We start from the raw sequence: 20,007 nt of genomic DNA, 5'->3' as shown, positions 1-20,007 counted from the left end.
TTATCATCATATTCAGTACTTGGCTTCCAGTGATACTCAAATAAAATGAAAAAATAATTTCAGATAAAATTTGCATTTGATAAAGAAGATGAAGAAGACACACTACCAACAGAATATCCTTCAAAAAATATTGTGCATTTTTAATATTTTGCCCTCTATTTTTCAGTCATGAATGCTCTGGGTTCACCAGTAATTGATGGCCCAGGAGAAAATATTATTTGTAAGTGGTATAAAAGCAAATAAATTTTAATGTACAAATAATTATCTAAAAAAATTGAAAGGCTTTGGAGGACTAACCTCTTTCAAATGAATTTTTAATATCGTTCACTTCGACATGAGATCCTGGAACTCGGAATATACCCTGCTGCTGGAGACCTGAACAGAGAGAAATCTGAGTGAGTTTGCATCACATTATTATCTCGACAAAGTAAGGCTTGGCATGTGAAATCAATCAGGGAGCATACCAAAGGACAGGAAACATAAATCATAAAATAACTACAGACAATGTCTTACCACCTTGTTTTCATGAACAGTCTTGTAAAACTCCACTCAATTCTACAGCTATAGCACTTGAGCAAAGGTGAATACTGTTTTACACACACACACACACACACACACACACACACACACACACTTTCTGAACCGCTTGTCCCATACGGGGTTGCGGGGAGCTGGAGCCTAACCCGGCAACTCGGGGCGTAAGGCTGGAGGGGGAGGGGACACACACAGGACGGGACGCCAGTCCATCGCAAGGCACTCCAAGCAGGACTTGAACTCCAGACCCACCGAAGAGCAGGACCCAGTCCAACCCACTGCGCCACCGCTCCCCCCTCCTACTGTTTACAGTTTTATAGAAAAATTTATTAGATTTCTCCAAGTTTTCATCCCATTTCACTTGTTTAAACTATGTTTTGGACTAGACAGTCAGTATGGCCTCTGTGCCTCCCAGGATCTCAAAGGCATCTATGATTTTTCCACACTGCTCTATATTACTTCCTTTAGTTTTGCTCCTGCTGCAGAAAAAAAATTGAACATTTTATGAAAATCTGCCACTATGAATGTCTTTTCATACCTAGCTAAACATAGTTTCTCCCTTTGCTAATGATACCAGTTGCATGACTACATTATTGCAAAGTGTTGGTTTGTAATTCAAGAAAGTACACTACAGTTACATAGGCTACAGTGGGTAAGAGTGATTGGTGCTTACCATAGAGGTTAATGTACCGAATGCAGCTTTCCACCACCAGTGGAATAGCCTGGCCTGAATCCTGCACAGAAAACAAGGGCTGCATTTACTAAAGTTTCTTAAGAAAGTAAACCAGTTTTACCAAACAGAGGCAACAATTAAAATTGTCTGCTTTGGCTATTTAAAAAGTCAGTTAGTACAGGGTAGTTAAAACTGAAGATCCACCAGCAGACTTTCTGCAAAGCTAGCACTGTTTTTTGATTCCTGCACATAGATGGTACCTGGTTCCGGATACGAGCATTCCGTCTTCCCCTTGGGCACAAAGCAGCATGGCGAGTGAGCAGAGAAAAGGAAGCAAGAACCACAACTGTTAGAGAGGCCTGGTGTTCGGGCCAGCCAGGCAGAGGAAGCCAAAGAGACCGAGTGTGATGGTAGCCAAGTGGCTCCATATGCAAAAAGAGGAGGGCACGAGATAGCCTGAAAAGTCTGCTGCTCTTCAGAAACACTGTATGGCACTACTGAGGAAGAAGCTGACACAGAGACGTGAAATCTGAGCCCCTGCACTTTTTTTGATCTATTTGTATTATTTACGCGGGCCAGCCTCCAAAAACGCTATAACAGCTGATTGCAGGATCAAAGTTTTCAAAAATGTCAGAGGCCAGATCTGCTCAAGTCAGTGTGGAGTCTTGATTGATAAAGCTCTACATCAATGCCCCAGTGCAAATCTGCCCCCAACCCACACCCTGGCTGGCTGTGACCATAACTGGTGACATTGCCAAAACCATGGGAGAAAAGGGAGAATACCAGGCAGGATTAATCAGGAGTTACAGCACATGTGAGAGCAGTGAGAGAAGAGTTCAAAGGCACCAGTTTGGAAAGCAGTTGTGCTTCTCGCGCGCGCACACACACTGCGGTGGGCAAGTACCTTGATGAAGGCCTCCATATTGCCATAAAACAGCTTATGGTTATATACTGAGCGAGGTCTAGGTTTCCGCATTTTCTGTGGCTTAGGGGGGAGTTTAGGGGGCCTGGGGAAATGTGAGGGGTAGAGACAAAGACCAAATGAAACAGTTGGGCAAAAAAATTCTGCAGTACGCTACAAAATCCCTTGCTCTCACTGATTATAAGGTCTTTCATGCTGAACAGAGCTCCCCAGTTAAATGTGCATGCGAGTTAAAATGACAACACATCTGATCTTTTTGTGAAAAAATGGCAGTATGTTTTTCAACATGATTATGGGTTTACCTTGTTGTGCCACATTCAGGCCTCTCTCCTGGGAAGACAGAAATATTTGAGTTGAGAAAGGTAACAAAGCAAATAAGAGTAACATCATTTAATGCACAATGGTACCCATCAGTCAGTGTGCAGTGGCCAGCTCAGAAAATACTCAAGGGAGAAGAGAACAGAAATGAAGAAGACCCATTTCGGAGCGTAAGGTTTCACTGGGGTCATCAGCCCTAAAGCTAAATGATACAATTATTGTTTCTATTGGCCAAAAAGTTGTTGTCAGTTAATCTTGTTCACAGGGTGAGGTATACAGTTAGTATCAGTGTTTCTGCAAGTAGGGGAGAGGATGTATCTTGGAATTGTCTGTGTCAAGAGGAGACAACTGAAGTAATAATAATAAAATAAAATCTTTATTCTCTTCTTCCCTTTATTATACCTGTACAGAGGTGGCTCCACGCTTATGGCCTGCTGTGTAACTACTGTTATAGTCATAAACCACAGAAAATTTCTATTCAGCCAATGACGTGATGACAGCCACCGCATGAAGCATGTTACATTTTTCCAAAATATGACACAAAAGAATACATTTACTTAAACCAATTTCATAAAGAAATGGCATCACAAGTTGAAAAGACTAGTGTCTAAATACCAGTAGGTCAACACCTTCTACAGGATATTCCAAGCATTTTAGCAGCTGGAATTTTTCAGCCATTTGCAGTACGTTAATAGAAAATATATGTTTTCTATACATTTTGGAAAAAACAAAGTCTTGAAGTCACTGCTTCATTCATGTAAATGTTCATGTGAATGTGTCTGAGTCAAAACTAGACATTCCCTTTCATGCACAACCACCTAGAAGGCAACTGGGTCTTCAAGAATTATAGTCATGTATAATGCAGGTTTTTAAAATACAAACTCTTCACCATCACTAATTTACTTTTGTTCAACACTGGAAATACAGAATTCTTTGGAAAATTACAGGGAGGGCCCTTTCCATGATGAAAGATCTGAAAAAAGAATCAAGGTCCGTAAGAGCAGTAGTTACCTATGACAACATTTTGACCTGAGTTTGTTTCTTATTCAAAATACTGTTAGGTCTAACCACAGACTTCCTGAATTGCTGTGTGTCAGGAAGCACTGGAGGGAGTCACCAGAGACTTCACTGAAATTATGTTGCAAGTGATTATATAAAGAGGAGGACCTATTTACAGAGAGCACTGGCAACAAATTGTCTGGACTTCTCCAATATTATTTCCTACAGTACATTACGGCCTGGTGAGCCATCAGCTGCTGGATGTCCTGTATGAATAGCAACTCCCACTTACTTGAAAGAACACTGTCCAAATGGAACTAATCTGCTAAAGGAGAGAGGGAAGCACATTTCCTAGAGAATACCTTCTGGCAACATTTCTGAAACATGGCTGAAGTGCCAGCACATAGGTAAAACTCCTACCTTCTCCTAATGTCTGCTTGAGGAGGTCATGCTTCGCCTGCAATTTTGTAATCAGGTTGCTGCCATTAAGGAATTCTTTGAATTTCTGTGAAGAGAGTTGCAGGTACATAAAAGCAATTCTATGTTGAGATGTTTGCAACGAGATCTAGGGCTGCCTGGAAGAGATGTTCTTACTTGAATAACAGGACCCACTGTTGCCAGTTTTGTATTTCATACTGAATCTCAAGATGGGCCCAGTGTTTTAAAGAACTATATGATAATCAAACCAGAATAGCCAAGATCCTATAGCAAATAACTAGCAGAGCTATAAATGTCTAAAAAGTGACAGGGAGTGCCAGAACAACATGCATTTTCATATTTTTAGTTTTTTCTTAGTTAGGATGTATGTAAGAGGGACTCACAATGAAATAGAAGCCCTCAGTTTCCTGCTGGTTGGCCCGCCTCTTGGCAATATTGATCTTGCTCATGTAGGTTTCACAAGCAGCTAATTTTAATGATTCATTAGACCGGCTGTGCTGGAAGGCTTCTGATACGTCAAAGTCTTCCACTGTCAGCATGTCCTGCATTGTCTGCATAGTGGCATCTAGGGTCTTCCTCACCTGCACCATGAACCATCACACCTCAACAGGATGATCAGAATATTACACAGCCAGGGTATAATAGAAATACAGCAATATATTTAGAATACGGTAAATAGGTATAATATTAAGACAAGACAAAGTACATGACAGTGACACATAGCAGCGATTTTTTTTTTAAGTGTATAAAGCATGTCATATTTAGACAAGCATACATATATGTTTTATGGCTGTCCAACAGTAAAATGACTATTCATATAAATTAAGTAAAGAATATTCAGTTTAAAGTTGTTCATTCAGACTAATATAGCCTACAAAGTGAAACCTTGCACCAATACTAAGTGTTGAACATCCTTTTTTGCTGGACATGCTTCACCTCCTCATTCTCAATCTTCAGTGTGGAGAGTCGTGACTGCAGCTGGTGATATCTCATGAGCAGTTCGGTCTGCACCGGCTGCTGAGCGGTAAGCTGACAGACCTGGGATGGGATACAAAAACACAATCATTCCTGCTGCTCGACCATATGACTCATCGTTGCAGGCAGGAATGCATGAGAAAAGATGCAAGGTTTGCTCTCTGGTGATAATAAAAAGAGCTAGATTAGCTTTCTTTTAAGTAAACGTGAAAAGTACTTTGAACTGATTGAAAAATTAATCAGATTCTTGCTTCTTTTCACAGTTTTTTAGGCACTCTCAGGCAGGATTAAAGGTACTGTGTGCCCTTGAGTCAAAGTGGACTCATGGTGACCACTTATAGAGCTTCCAAAGTAAGAAAGAGTATAGAAGTGGCGCACCATTGCCTTCTTCCACTGACATCTTTCAGCTGTAGGAAGAAACCCACATGAACACAGGCAAACCGCAAACAGCACAGTTGCATTGGAACCCTAGATCAGAAACCACAGCCCTGGAACTGTGTGGCACAGCTTTACCGGCTGAGACACCTTGCCAGCTATTGCCAAGTAAGCCTCTGCATATTCGATGGATGTGCAGACATTTAGCACTCACCTCGTCACCCATGTGTGGCTGGTACTCAAAGTGCATGGGAGGGCAGAACACCTGGTTGTGCATATCCATGATCTTGTGCTTATCATTACGGGCATCAAGGCTGTCTACGGCGCTCTCGATGGTATCCAGGCCTTCATGCCGTGATGTCTCCAGGCTGTACTCTGCTGATAGATATGTTCTAAAGGTGCGGGCTAGACTGGCATGGTAGCCCAGGTCAAAGCACTGGAATGAGAAAGACATATTACTTGTAACATACCTGAAAACAAACTATGAAGCTTGAAACATGATTTTGTCTTTTTAACAGAATGTAATTAGTTGCAAAAAGACATATTTCAGTGTCAACTGTTCACCTTAATTTTTGTCAGATAAGGCTTTCATATCGTATAGTAATCTGATTTTTTTTAAATTGGTTTTATGAACAGCACAGGGTTACAGTAGCACACAGGTAGAGGCGGTACACAGAGTAATCAGATTTTAACTTGTTAAAAAGCAATGATGTTTACATCACGGCATCAAATTTGACATGTCTGCAGTTAAAAAATACAATCTGCAAGGTTCCTGTAGAGCCTAAGGTCTCAGTTCTTTGACTTTTGGAAAGTGAAGTGATTCAGTTTTATTTTGGGACTTAAGATCATGTTAATTTAGCTTCAGGTGGAACTATATAGCTGCTGTACGGTATCAGAAAGTATCTTAGTAGTAAAGTAAAGAGGCACCATGGTGCCCAGATGCCACTGGAGTCTCAGCTCCAGGGCTGTTCATTTGGACATGAGTTCAGATTTGTCTCAGCCTGTGTGAAGTCTGCATGGTTTCCCCATGTTCATACAGCTGGATTGATAGTAAAGTTAAAAAGTAAAACAAAAAACTGGTCTCTGAATGAAAAAAAAAAAAACACTTCAGGCAAGATCTCTGTAGCCTGTCTTAATTCAATATACTGATGTAAACTCCAGACTTACAAAACCACCACATAAAACAGAACATTAAAAAAAACATCCAGCCCTAATCATTTCCTATTGACCAAAGTATATCCTGAAACACTTTATTTTCCATAGGATACAGTTTTTATTGTTTATGAGCAGTCATTAGTGCTGCTTCAAAGCTCCTACCATGCTGGTTAAATTCCAGCTTTTGAGCCCAGTGACATTTACTGGTTTTGTGTCGGTGCTGCGTTATATGAAGTACCATGACTCTTTCAGCTTCATGGACAGATTGAACAAACATGTAAACAGAGATGAAAGTACATGAGTTTGTCAATTTAAAATGCTTTAAATATGATGCTTACAATTTATATATTACATCTGTATTTGCTTATATTTTGGCATTTGCTATGCTACAGATACATGTTTTTTTAAAAGAGCTACAAGAAGGATTTTAACCTTAGACTGATCTATGAAGTCATAATACACTGAGTTATTGTATCATGTATTCTCTTTGTACATTAGTCTACCCTGCTACAGCATTTGTCCTTGCAAAACAATAGGCCTTCAAATCACATACATACTTACATCTATCATATCGGAGACATCATGGATGTAATATTTTCCCACAATGGCATTTGTTGCTGCCAGGTTCAGCAAGTAGTCATTTCGAGCCTTTGTGCATTTTAGCTTGTTTTCAAAGTACTTGGCTTGTCTCTGGGTGTGAAGAAAAGGAACAGCATAAAGAATCATTTTGTTGTAACTTAAAGTGTATGAAAGATGAAAGGAAGTTAAAGCAAACTGCTGCATTACTGTATTATTATATCACAGTTAAAGGACATTACTAATTTTGTCACAACTGAAATGTTAATATGTATGGTTTATAAAGATCTGTAAGAGACAGTTAAAGCCTGAAAAACAGTCTCTAAGTCACAATTATTCATTTGTGAGTAATTCTTAGAATAAAAAAATTTGTATACATTCACAAAACAAACAACACAATGAAGTGTATGCAGAATTAACAAAATGCCAGACAATAGAAAACCTATGTCCTTTTAAGTGCTAGCATTCTCTCAGTCCTCCATTACACTACAAACAATGTATGTTTGACATAAAAACAGGAATAAACATCTCTGTCTCACTTTCTCCTTAATTTTCTCAATCTTCCTGACGGTGCTGCGCCGTACTGGCCGGTCTTCACTGGAGTCTCCCAGCTTTCCAAACTGTTTCTCCTCCTGCTTCTCAGCCTCCTTCAGTTTGTTCTCTGCACTGCTGCTCTCCGTGTGGTACATGTGGTAGGTCTTCATCACCTGATGCGGAATATTTGACACCAAAAATACTAGAAACACTACCCAAAATTTTTTTGCAAAAAAGAAAAACTCTTTAAATTTTGTGTCACCTGTCAAAATACAAGAACTGTATTGTAAGGTGGCATGGTGGTACAACGAGTAGCACTGTTGTCTCACAGCAACTGTGTGGTGTGTGAAGACATGGGTTTGATCCCTTCTCAGTGTGTGTAGCATTTGTACGGGTTTCCTCCGGGTACTCTGGTTTCCTCCCACAGTTCGAAGACATGTTGTTCAAGTGAACAGGTGACTAAAATTGCCCATAGTGTGTGTCCGCATGAGGGAGTATGTCAATCCACAGGCTGAATACTATAAACTAGATAGTGTTCATTGGAACTTGCTTTGGAGAGAAGTGTCTATGTATTATTTCCAATAAAATGTCAAATATCAATGAACCTAAGTAGTCCATAACTTACAGGTTACCATTTTACCATAGATCAGTTTTAAAAAATGCTTTTCTGATTATGAGCTGTCCAGAGTGAGACAATTTAAATACGTTGAAAGTCCCATTTCAATTTGCTTGCATACTGTTAGAGGCTGATTAACATGAATTTAGACAGTTTTCACTGAGGCATAAAACATCTAGCTTTACACACACACGTGCTGAAGCTGCTATCCCGAGCTAGAGCCTACCCTGGCAACACAAGGTGCAAGGTTGGAGGGGGAGGGGACACACCCAGGACGGGATGCCAGTCCATCACAAGGCACCCCAAGTGGGACTCGAACCCCACACCCACCAGAGAGCAGGACACGGTCAAGCCCGCTGAACCACCATGCCCACCATATTTCCACAGAATGTGTAACATACAGAATTATCTATAGATAAGCTTAGTTACAGGAAAATCTTTATACCTACATTGAGAGTAATAGTCACACTAAGACAGAGTTAAATCAGCATTCTCCTTCTGCTAAGGAGCACTACCTCACCGAAGAAACCCCTACTGTGCAGACATTTAAAAAGAAGGGAGTCATTTAGTTTTCTAGTGCTTCAAAAATCACAATTTTGAGAAATAAGTTCTTCTTTCCAGGTGGAACCCTGGTGATCATCCCATGCTACTATCCCATGGTTTAAGCAGTTTCATTTGGAAGAAACCTTAACTTCCCATAAATACTCGGACAGTTTCTACTGGGTGAATCAGTGCAACATCATTTGTAAATGAGTTGCCAGCACCATCGGTAAGCTCAAATGGCACAGAGAAAAATTAATATACACCATGCCTTCTAGTATGTGTCTCTTTCTCCTAAGATAATGCACAAATTGTATTTTTTATGAGCTGTACATCGCTTTGGAGAAAAACGTCTGCTAAATTAATAAATGTTAATGTTAATGTTAGTCAATATAAATTTCTTGCATCCATCTTCTAATACTTGTGTGAGTAACGTCGGTGCATAAGGTGAAGGAAAAACTAACTGCACTTTAGAATCACATCTGTAGCTATGTCTCTTTCTCCTAATCTAATGTACAAATTGTATATTCTGTGAGATGTACGTCGCTTTGGAGAAAAACATCTGCTAAATGAATAAATGTAATAATTTTAACATATAAGCACCCAACTAAAATATGTAATATACTGAACTGAACAGAACTAATCTGCTAAAATGTTATTTGCTTCAGAGCAACAGTTTTTCCACTGTTAATTCCGGTAGTTGCAGAAATTCCTTCAACAATGGTTGTAATTGCTAACGAGAATCATAGGGAAAGAACTCTGGAAGCATTCCTAAATAATATTTTCCTTAAGCACTATGATAACTTTTCGCTTCATTTCACGTAACACTGAGGTATTTTAAGTAGTCCATTCCTCACTACATCCGCGTGTGTGTGCTCAGACCTCAAGATACACCGATTTAAGTAACAAGAATTGTACCACCATGCCATCCAGACCAGAGACCAGGACCACTGTGTGGTCTTCTTTGCAATTGTGTTTGGCTCATGCAGAATTAGGTTCTTGAACCTCCATTACCCATTTTTCATAGTTTCACCTGTAATAATGTTGTTTTAATGCTGTTATAATGTTGGTGATCATTGACTCTGTTCAGACCATCTAAACGATTTCAATTTGTTCAACTTGAACGAGAATTCTTCAAATTTGTGCATTGATTTCTTTTGCATTAAGGGTTGAATAAAAAAAAAACACTGAGTAGCTTATGTATGTATGTTTTGTTTGCGAGCTTTTGCTAACAGTATGGTACGTGAAGACAGCCTTACAGTATTAGAGTATTTAATAAAGGGAAACTAGTGTTATGTAACTGGGTACAATTTAATGGAATTTCCTGATATTTTTGCATAAATGCGTGTCCATTCCAGGGCGCAGGAACACAAAAACTTTTCCATTGAAAGTAATGGTGATTACATCTTCAGCTTATGAGGATTCATCGTGCAAAGGGTTTTTCAGAGTTATGTTACCTTATTCAGGTTGTAAATACTATGTATAAGTTATATATATAGTATATGAACTTATTCACATCTATTGACACAGTACAGATGTGTTTAAAATATGTATTACTTAATAATTCACTTTTCTCAATGTTGAGAGACTTGATTCAAGCTGCTGGTGTCTAACTCAAGTCATTACTTGTGTGAGGTCCCCTTCTTGCAGGGTCTCTATAACACAATTGGACATAATTATGAGATGGTTAGACAAGCTATACTTCCAGGGTTTGTATTCAGAGTGAAAACTGTGGTTCTTAGAACTCCCAGGTTGGCACCAGATGATAATTTCACTGCTTTTACCAATCACCAGACTTGGTCCATTGACTTTAGACTGGAAGGAATCAGAATTGGTGATCTGAGTCTGGTTTACTTGTTGTAGTGTTAAATCTTTCAATTTATTTCGTAAATAGTCTACTTTAAGCAACAGCTGTTTCACAGCTCTTCAACTGCCATCTCCCTTATGTATGTAGTTATTAAACAGACCACAAAACATCCTCAAGCTGAAGATAAACAATAGAATCGAGCTTAAAATGCAGAGAAAAAATGGGCAACTCACTCTGAAAGCTGTTCAATAGAACCACCAGCTTTAACACAGAAAGCCCATGATCCAAGCTAGACAGACAGCTACGTAATTTTTCCCCATTCCTATATTCAGTACAGAAGATATGAAATCTTAATATTGAACGTAATTAGCATTTAATCTTTAATACAGCTGTGAAAAGGGCAAATTAATTAGCCCATCACAGATCACCCCAGAGACTGCTTGTATTCTGATTAACACAGGAAAATCAGACATTCAAGCAAATTTACTGAAGGTAACTATTGTTCCCCAATAAGTGAAAATAAAGTCAGTTATGAACTATTAACCAAAGGCTCGCAGTGTCACGTTCGAAGCAACACATCACAGAAACCAGAACTACTCAGAATCCACCAAGCCACTGCCTGGTGGTCACTCTCATGCTTTCTGAGAAGGAAACACTGTTTATTGCAATTTTTCCTTTTTAAGCACAGCTGGAAAAAAATGTGCTGTTTTCAGTACTTTCTGTTGCAGTAAGCATGTCCTATATAATGTTCTTCATTTCTAGTTCACTACCTGTATGTTGCGAGTAAGAGACAAATGCAATGAAATGACTCTTAGGATATGTACAAACAGTACAGCAAGTACAAGTCTTTTCTCAGCAGATCAATATTAATTCACCTCTTCACACAGTGGAAATAGACAATGCCATTACTCTGTCTCTATAACTGGAATATTCTGCCAAAAGAGAAAAATAGAGTCTGGCTCCAATTTTTCTATTTTATAAATAACCTGCTGTCTGTCAGAAGTCTTAAACACACCAAAAGACTTCACAGCTTCTCTCTTAGGCCTCGATAAGCGAACAGACTAACATAACACAACATAAAATAATGGTATTTAACCAGTAATAGAAAGTAAATAGTTTTAGCTAGAACTTACAGTACACACACATCATCTGAAACCATTTGTCACATACAGGGTTGCGGGGAGCCGGAGCCTAACCCGGCAGCTCAGGGCGTAAGGGACACACTCAGGACAGGACGCCAGTCCGCCACAATGCACCCCAAGCAGGACTCGAACCCCAGACCCACCAGAGAGCAGGACCCGGGCCAACCCACTGCGCCACCGCGCCACCCCCCTCCCAACTTACAGTAGAGACCTACAAAGTAGTAACACTTCAGACTGCCACAGAAGGGTTAGATCCAACACACGCGGTTTCTACAACACCATGGAGAGTAGCAGTCAGAGTTATTGCCTTTGACCTCAGAGGTTGCAGGTATGAGTTTCACCTCATGCTGTAATACCGTTGATCAAAGTATGGTTCATATGGTGGAAAGTAATAAATTAACTGTGCTTTAGAATGACACGTCTGCATCCAAGTCTCTTTTTCTGCTAATGTTATGCACACATTGTATTTTCTGTGAGATGTTCATCGCTTTGGAGAAAAGCATCTGCTAAATGAATAAATGTAACTGTAAATGTACAGTAATGTACATAGTTTGAATTGCTCCAGTGAAAATTACCCAGCTGTATAAACTGATAAACAATTGGAGGTACCTGAACATTGAAAGGTGATTTGGAGAAAAGCATCAGCTTTCAGTAAATGCAAATGCAACAGAGCTGAAGAGGTCATTGGCGATTACTCACAGTGTAGAGCTCATTTGTAACCTTCACCAGTTCCTCCTGCATCTGTATGCCGATGTCTTTGCTCTGCAAGAAAAGTTTATAAGAGGTAAACAACTGATAATGCATGGTTGCTAATGTTTAATGAATTAAATGAGTTATGACAATGAAGACATTTCTGTTGTGTAACACAATGCTTCTGCTGCCTGTTTAGATGAAGGTACTGAAATTATCACTTGAATGTAGTGAAACAAGATGGGTTTTTTCTTTTCTGAACAAGATCAAGCAAAGTCTCAACACAGTTTTAAGTCCCCATCATATTAGCTCTCCAGGGAAGCTCAACTGGCTGGTTTTGGTTTGGAGAAATGGTTGTAGTCCTTTCCACTAAAGACACTCTCTGTGCCAAAAGACAACAGGATCAATGGAGGAATTCAACTTGTGCCATAGTTCTCTGCACCCTAACTATCACATCACCTGAACTGGGTGAGAAGAAGGAACCCGTGTTTACCCCTCTTGGGTTAGCATGGGTGTTGTGCTTTGAGTGGGATGCACAAGAACTGTGTAAGTGAACATGATAACAAAGCAAATGGGGGAAACACTTTTTAAGTTATGGACACAGTTTAAAGACTGTATGCCCTTTCTTTGTTTTCTCTTCTGTGCTGAATTTTTAAAAAATCTAGGAAGTGTACTTTCAGTTCTGCTTTTCCGTTTGTTTCCCACAGTCATCTATTTCAAATTACATAGTATGAGAAAGTACTACATTATCAGTAAGTTTCATTATGACATCGCTCCTGCTTCAAAGTTAAAAAGGACCAAACTTTCAGTGTCTTGAATTAATTTTTATTTTTTTTTAAATATAATTTACATTTTATTGACTTCTATGTGCCCCCCATTCACCCTCTGTTCTCAAACATTTTTTTCCACCTTGTTTTGCATGTGAGGTCTCCTCATTGTGGATCTTTCAGGTCATAAATCATGCTGGAATTTAATATGTCCAGGTCAATAGAGCCCTGAGTCAGAGGCATACTAGCTGTCATCATGTTGCAGAGTGCTGCAAAATTTTCTTCTTGAATATACATGATGTAGATGACACATTTGTATCAGGATTCAGGTTCCCTCATTATAGAAGGATTTTGTACTGACACTGAAAGAAAACATCCTGGCCATTTCTCTTGTAGGCTTGATGCTACAATAATTAAATTCTACAACTCTGTCCACTTTAAACTGAGAAACAGAAACAGAAATGAAAACACCATGCCCATCATAGCTCGCAAGTTATAAAGAATCTACAGTAATCCACCGTCAGCTATGCTGCAAAATGATCGTATTTCTCAATTTTACCTTTGCAGTGTCGCAACCTTGAAAAGTGAAAGGTATGTGGATTTAATTTCACACTTTAGATTCCTGTGCATCATCCTACTGTTTGTAATTTATCTTTTTACACACCTCTCACTTTTGGTAATGTGCTGCACAGAAAACAGAAAAATATGGGAGTACTATTCAGCGGGTCTCCATCATCACTAGCGCTCACGCTTCTCTGTTTGCGGGTGAGAAATTGGTTGATGTTTGAATCGGAAGCCTGATCACTGTGCTCATAGAGCTTTCTACTAACATCTTTTGCCAGTTAGAACTAAATGTTTCAGAACTCTCAATATCCAGTGAAAACAAGGAAAAAGTACTGTGTTATTCACAGAACTAATCCTTGACATTACAGGAAAAAAAAAATACAATTATAAAGGTTCATTGAAATGTTTTGAGACTGACTGACTAACAATGTCCCGTATGAGTAGTGGCTCCACAGTGGTATTCGAGTCAAGGTCAAGGCCTTGTGACTGGACACCAGTGGTTAAACCAGTTTCTGTGTGGTCTTTCAGTGGTCATGTCCAATAATTTAACTCCTCTTTTCCATGGTGAGCTGTTCTTCAACTGTGCTGCAAAATTGTATGACTGAATTTTGCAAAATTGTGCTCAGAAGTAGTCAAGATACTTTTGAAACATTGAATTGAGAATCTGGGATAGAGACAAAAAGCAGAGCAAAGGTATTCAGGTTTTGGAAGTATTTTAAGCGTGGTAACGCAACAGTAGGTGATGAGTTTCAATCTGGGAGACAAAACACTGCTGTTAATGATTTGATGAGCTGATGAAGAGGTGCTGCACTGAAGGCAATGACCAAATAATGACCAAAATTCACTGCTGCAGGTGTTTTGAAGTACTGCAATAAGTGTATAGAATGTGAAGGATCAAACTTGCAACCTTTTGGTCCAAAGATAGTAGTTCTAGCCACTACACTACAAGCTGTAGCACTTACTGCCTTCAGTGACTTTCTAGAAGAAGTTTTCAGAGTCTTTAATCTTTACACACCATCCAAGATTAGCAGCTCAATCATTCTCCAGGACTGGAGTTCATAGCCTTGCTATGCTGTGCAGTTCTGTAATAAGACAGTGAGTGGGATTCTAACCCTCTTGAAGAGTCTGATGACATCTTCGCTGACTTGGGAGAGGCGCACAGTGACATTGTTGGTGTAGATGTCAGCGAGTATGGCGTGGTCACGGCTCTCCCGCTTTGTTTGGTTCAATATCAGGAACCAGCAGTTTACTGGAGAAAGGAGGTGCTGGTCCTTCCTGAAATAACACAAAGTAGAGTAACACTGTTTAGAAAGGGGTTTTTTTTTTTCCAATTCTTTGGAGCACACCCTTTAAGTCCTTCAGAGCAGTGATGGAGGCATTTTAAATTTTGCTTTTAAAATGGTAAAATCTCAACAGTTATTAGATCTGCTGGCTTTCATTCACCCACTTGCACACGGAGGTTAAAGGTTTTGTTTAACACTGCAGCACAGCTATTTGCTTCCCCTTACAAATGCTTCAATCTGACACTGCATTGATTACATAATACCAGTAAGCTGCTAACCATAATTACCGAAGGCTACATTGTCCTCAGCTAAGCCTGAATACAGTTCAGTCCCTCTGTAATAGTGAACATACATTAGGTTTCCCGAGGTCTACTTCCAAACATTTCAATCAGCATACTCAGGCAAAAGAAAGGAAAATGTTTTTCTTGAAAGGGGGTGCGGTGGCGCAGTGGGTTGGACCGCAGTCCTGCTCTCCGGTGGGTCTGGGGTTCAAGTCCCGCTTGGGGTGCCTTGCGGCGGACTGGCGTCCCGTCCTGGGTGTGTCCCCTTCCCCCTCCGGCCTTACGCCCTGTGTTGCCGGGTAGGCTCCGGTTCCCCGTGACCCCGTAAGGGACAAGCGGTTCTGAAAGTGTGTGTGTGTGTGTGTGTGTGTGTGTGTGTTTTTCTTGATGAGCTACATCATGCAACAGGGAAATGGCTAATTTCTTTTATAAAGAACCTAAATAAAATGAGAGCTCTGTTGTAAAGAGATGTTCTACTGGCCAGTCAGCCATAAAATGTTCCTCAGTTTTGCTAACATTTCATCTTAGCAATTGCTGACTAATATTCTGTAGGACAGTAACAAAGGAAAGGGAGATCCATGAACACAGCTGACTTTCTGTTTATTTCTTTATTGTGGAGAAGGGAAACTGGAACATGATTCAAACTAGTTTAAGTAAACACACATGCAATCTTCAGCTGACAAGGAATTTAAGCAGCTAACGTTCATGTGATGGTGGACCCTTAAATGGAGGCAAATCTGTTGTTTTAGTACAACTCTCCTAACATAATGCTGAATTAGAAGGCATGACATGCTGGCCTTCAATGTCAGCATCACTCCCAAAATCCATGTTACATTTCAACCAACGAGAACAGTCCCATAGAAGCAGAATAAGAGAATGGCCCCCCAATGAGAAAACAAGAACATGAAATAGACAACCTTGACATGTTCTTTTTTCATTACAAGGCTTTCTCTTTCACTTTGCATCTATGGAGGCATTGATATGTATTCAACTGCTATCGCTGTCAGTGAATTTTCAGACATTATTAACTGCAGACACATGAAATAAAGCTCACTAATACGGAAACATTACAGCATCACCCAGATATTTACTCTGTTGCATTCTAATCAATCCATGAATTCTGCATGCATAACTGCTGAGGTCAGTGCTGCCCGTCTGTGCTCGTCTCACTCATTTCTGTCTTTGCCTTCTCTTTTGGCACACCAGGTCTGGCCAGTTGGTGAGCACAGTCCTGCTTGCATCTGTATTCCAGTGCGTATAAGAGATATTTCATTACAAATTCAAGCACCATAATTCCACAATTTGTGCAGGTTTACAAATATAAACACAAAATCCATAATACACATTTAGCCAAATTTTTCTATATGACATGTTGGTGAGCCATACTTCTGTCATAGTGACATTTAATAATTCTTTTCTTTTTTTAACTAAACAATTATGCTCTGAACACACATTTATTTAACTGAATGGCGCAACACAGTGTAAAAATATGTATAAAGTCAGCATTTCAGGCTGAAGTATGGCTCATGTGAAAGCCTTTGAATCCACTTGGTGGGAGAATGCTCCTTGCTCCCATTTGAAGCAGGAAAGAGCCAAAGAGAGGATCAAAAAGAGAATCAAAGCTTGTCGGAAAAGCTGCCACATGCCCTCAGCTCTGCAGGTCGAACGGGACGCTTTAAAGCACTGCCTCAAACATGCTGCATCAGTGGATGATGCATCTGGGACACTCTGGCACCTTCCACCTTTTTTTCCTCAGGATCCAGCCAGCTTTGGAGTGTAACCAGCTGAGGCCTGTTTATGTGCTCAGAAACTTGGAAAAGTATTTGAAATCTGTTCCTTTAGTCTTTCCTAATGAAAACATCCTGAAACTTTAGAGTGCCATATGAAGTCGGGTTCAGTGGACAAAAAACAAGAACAATGCACTTCCATGAATTCAGTGCCAAGAAGCAGTTGACAAGATATATTTCTGTGCTCAGGATAATCTTCCCCAATAATCATCAAATGTGTTTCCTGCTCATCTCTAGGGTAGATGATGTTCCTTCAGAATGGCATGTTCAGATTTCAAATACAGCAAGGGTGGTTTAGCACCATCATTTGTTGTTGTGTCTACATTTATGTTTATTTAGCAGACACTTTTCTCCAAAGACTTTCAATGAACTCTATGTAGTGTTATCACTACGTCTACTTTGACAGGTTTAACCCTCTGCAGGCAGATGTTGCAAATTGGCATCAGCTGGTACAGATTTTTCCTACTGCTAGTATTAATTTGGCCCTAAGCGGGTTAAATTACCCTCTTTATAAATTGTACATTAACACTAAAGCCAGTAAGGTAATTCTGGCTGTAAAGCAGTTTCAGTCAAGGTATGTGCTACCTATGTTATCTGCTGCACAATACAACCAACAACACATTTTTAGAACAAAAATTATATGTGGGAGACTCTTTGTGGAAGAAATCTGCAATAAATTTGCTATGCGTTTTCAACTTATGTATCACTTCATGCTTTGTTGTGGCCAAAATTTGTGCAAAGACAAGGACGTCCCAATCATCCCAGTTTTAAACTCACATGGATCTTGGAAATTGAGTGAAGTGAAAATGGCTTAGAAAATAACAATGACTGCATACTGTGATGAGAGAGGCTTTGGGGGGCTGGGGGTGATGAACAGATCAAATTACATGCATTTATATCTCAGACACCTTCCACATTATGTTCAAACTTTATCACTGCATTGGGAGACACTACAAACTTTACAATTTAATGGGTAGGATGAAGCCCTGCTGTGCTCTCTACAGCAACCTAGATCCATAGGAACTAAAACATATTACTGCCCATAATGACATCAGGTATTAAAACTATAGCCCAGGCCACACGAATGAGTCGGACTGTTTCCTTTTTGTCCATCATGCTCTTGATAGCAAGTGTTAAGATGTAGATTTACAGTGGTCCACTAAATTGTGTTTTAAAATATGGCTTTCCTTGTGAGAAGGGGAGTCAGTGTTGATGTTTTAACCCACTCATCCTTCATTTCATTCCTTTGTTGGCTAACTGTACAAACAGGGCACACAGAGAAGGCCCAAAAAAACCTAACTTTCTCCAGAGTGTGGAAGAAGCACAATATGCAAAAGGGGGGAAGATGTTTCAGGAGAGAAAAACAAAGAGATCCAAGAGGCAGAGTACAAACATGCAGGCTCAGTAATAGGAAAGCTTGAACATTAACATTTGGGCACATGGGTGAATAAAGCATCTCCTCTTATTTCTCATGCTCAACAAAACAACACTGCTAATCTGTCTCTCCTATTTCTCATTGTATATCAAAAAGATTACATGATCGAATCAATCCATAGTCATCTTTTATTAATATTGAAATATCTCTCTAAGTATTTCTGAACGTGAAAACAGTTACATATATGACAAGCATAACAAAAGTAACAAGAAGCATAGATGCTCTTGGCATGCCTAGTCCATTCTGAGTGTTTGAGGTGTTTCTGTTCTCACCTGAGCTGGTGGTGCTCCCGGGAACTGCGGATCTTGGAGGAAAATCGCTCAGCCAGCTTCTCCAGGCTGCGGGAATACTCCACCTGGATCTCGGCCTTGCGCCGGAAGAACTCTTGCAGGTCTTGAAGCAGCTGCAGGCGTGCCTCTGACTGCTGTTCCAGGCATTTTAACTGCTCCACCAGCTGGATGCGGATCTCTGTCAGTCAAACAAGTACAATATGAAGGTCACTGACGTGCTCTACAATGAATGCAGGAGTATGGAAGGGCACAAATCTAACTGGGGAACTGCTGATGGATCCTAATTCAAGGTATCCTGTGACTACAGAAGATACTGCAAAATGAGATATTAAACAAGCCTTTAAAATGAAGTAAAAGATAAGCAATTACAGTAATGGATTTTGCCTTGTGCTAGAGTGATCACTACGTGTACAATAATTAATTCACATCATAGTAGTGACCACAAAACCCTAGTCTTTAAACAATCTCCATGTACTAAGCACTAGCCAGTGTCTCCCTGACTAAAAATGTGACTTTTGAAAACTTTCTCTGACTGCTGTGAGGTACAAAACTACCTATCCCATTTACTGAACACCATTGTGTCATATGGGGCACAGAACTCCCAATAGCACAAGCCATTGACCCACTTCCAAATCGTGAACCAACCTGGTCTGCACTAGAAATAATTACGGTGTCCTACATTTAGATAGCCTAAAAAAAAGTTCTGATCTCATTCCCCTGGTCCGGATATGCTTGACCAAGATATATGGAGACTTCAGTCAGAAAATCTATGTGTCCAGTAGAAATATGTGACTGACAGCACGTACTGGCATTACTGCTGAAAGAAAGCACACCACATCATAATCCTGTATATTGAAGGTATCTGAACATTTCAATGACTTGTATTTTAAAGTAATAAATGTCTTTTTTTTGGATGAATATCATGCCATACAGCTGATTTTGGTTTTCTATGTAGAGCAAGGTGTGCTGAAAGCTATTTAAGCATGACCTAAATTTCTGTCCTTATTATATATAGGATAAAGTTATCTATTATAGGCTGTGGCAAAAATACTGAATATATTTTAAGAACATCTTTCATAAGATGAGCTTAGTGTAGCGCAACCAGTGGAAAACTCAACAGGGCTATATGAGAGCATAACTGGTAACATAATTCACTTGTGTGAGTGATTATGTCAGTTTATTTAGAACTGTCCAGAACTGTGTCCCTCCACAAATGATAGAAATAAAGAACAAAAATTATGGTCTGAAAGGCAATAAACATGAGCGGGGGGAAAAAAAAAGAGAACTACGATGCTAATGCTACGAT

General features: G+C 39.7%; 1 protein-coding gene across 3 annotated transcripts in view; it reads right to left on the bottom strand.

Moving 5' to 3' along the window:
- Window positions 1-20,007, bottom strand: part of LOC108939837 (SLIT-ROBO Rho GTPase-activating protein 3-like) — a 52,250-nt gene that overhangs the window by 13,011 nt on the left and 19,232 nt on the right. Inside the window, exons 2-14 of one of the 3 annotated variants that reach the window (XM_018761485.1) lie at window positions 18,684-18,879; window positions 14,738-14,900; window positions 12,304-12,366; window positions 7,505-7,672; window positions 6,951-7,079; window positions 5,449-5,670; window positions 4,821-4,922; window positions 4,268-4,465; window positions 3,867-3,951; window positions 2,432-2,459; window positions 2,112-2,214; window positions 1,208-1,268; window positions 298-375 (exon numbers count right to left, since the gene is read on the bottom strand). In XM_018761485.1, the coding sequence (XP_018617001.1) occupies window positions 298-375; window positions 1,208-1,268; window positions 2,112-2,214; window positions 2,432-2,459; window positions 3,867-3,951; window positions 4,268-4,465; window positions 4,821-4,922; window positions 5,449-5,670; window positions 6,951-7,079; window positions 7,505-7,672; window positions 12,304-12,366; window positions 14,738-14,900; window positions 18,684-18,879 (1,596 nt within the window). Of the gene's footprint in view, window positions 1-297; window positions 376-1,207; window positions 1,269-1,467; window positions 1,499-2,111; window positions 2,215-2,431; window positions 2,460-3,866; window positions 3,952-4,267; window positions 4,466-4,820; window positions 4,923-5,448; window positions 5,671-6,950; window positions 7,080-7,504; window positions 7,673-12,303; window positions 12,367-14,737; window positions 14,901-18,683; window positions 18,880-20,007 lie in introns of those variants that run through there. The other 2 variants (XM_018761495.1, XM_018761502.1) reach the window with 2 other exon arrangements.

The sequence above is a fragment of the Scleropages formosus genome, chromosome 2, assembly GCF_900964775.1.
Source record: "Scleropages formosus chromosome 2, fSclFor1.1, whole genome shotgun sequence".
NCBI classification, from domain to species: Eukaryota; Metazoa; Chordata; class Actinopteri; order Osteoglossiformes; family Osteoglossidae; genus Scleropages; species Scleropages formosus.
The sequence above is the reverse complement of the archived record's forward strand: the minus strand, read 5'-3'. Positions and strand labels throughout refer to the sequence as shown.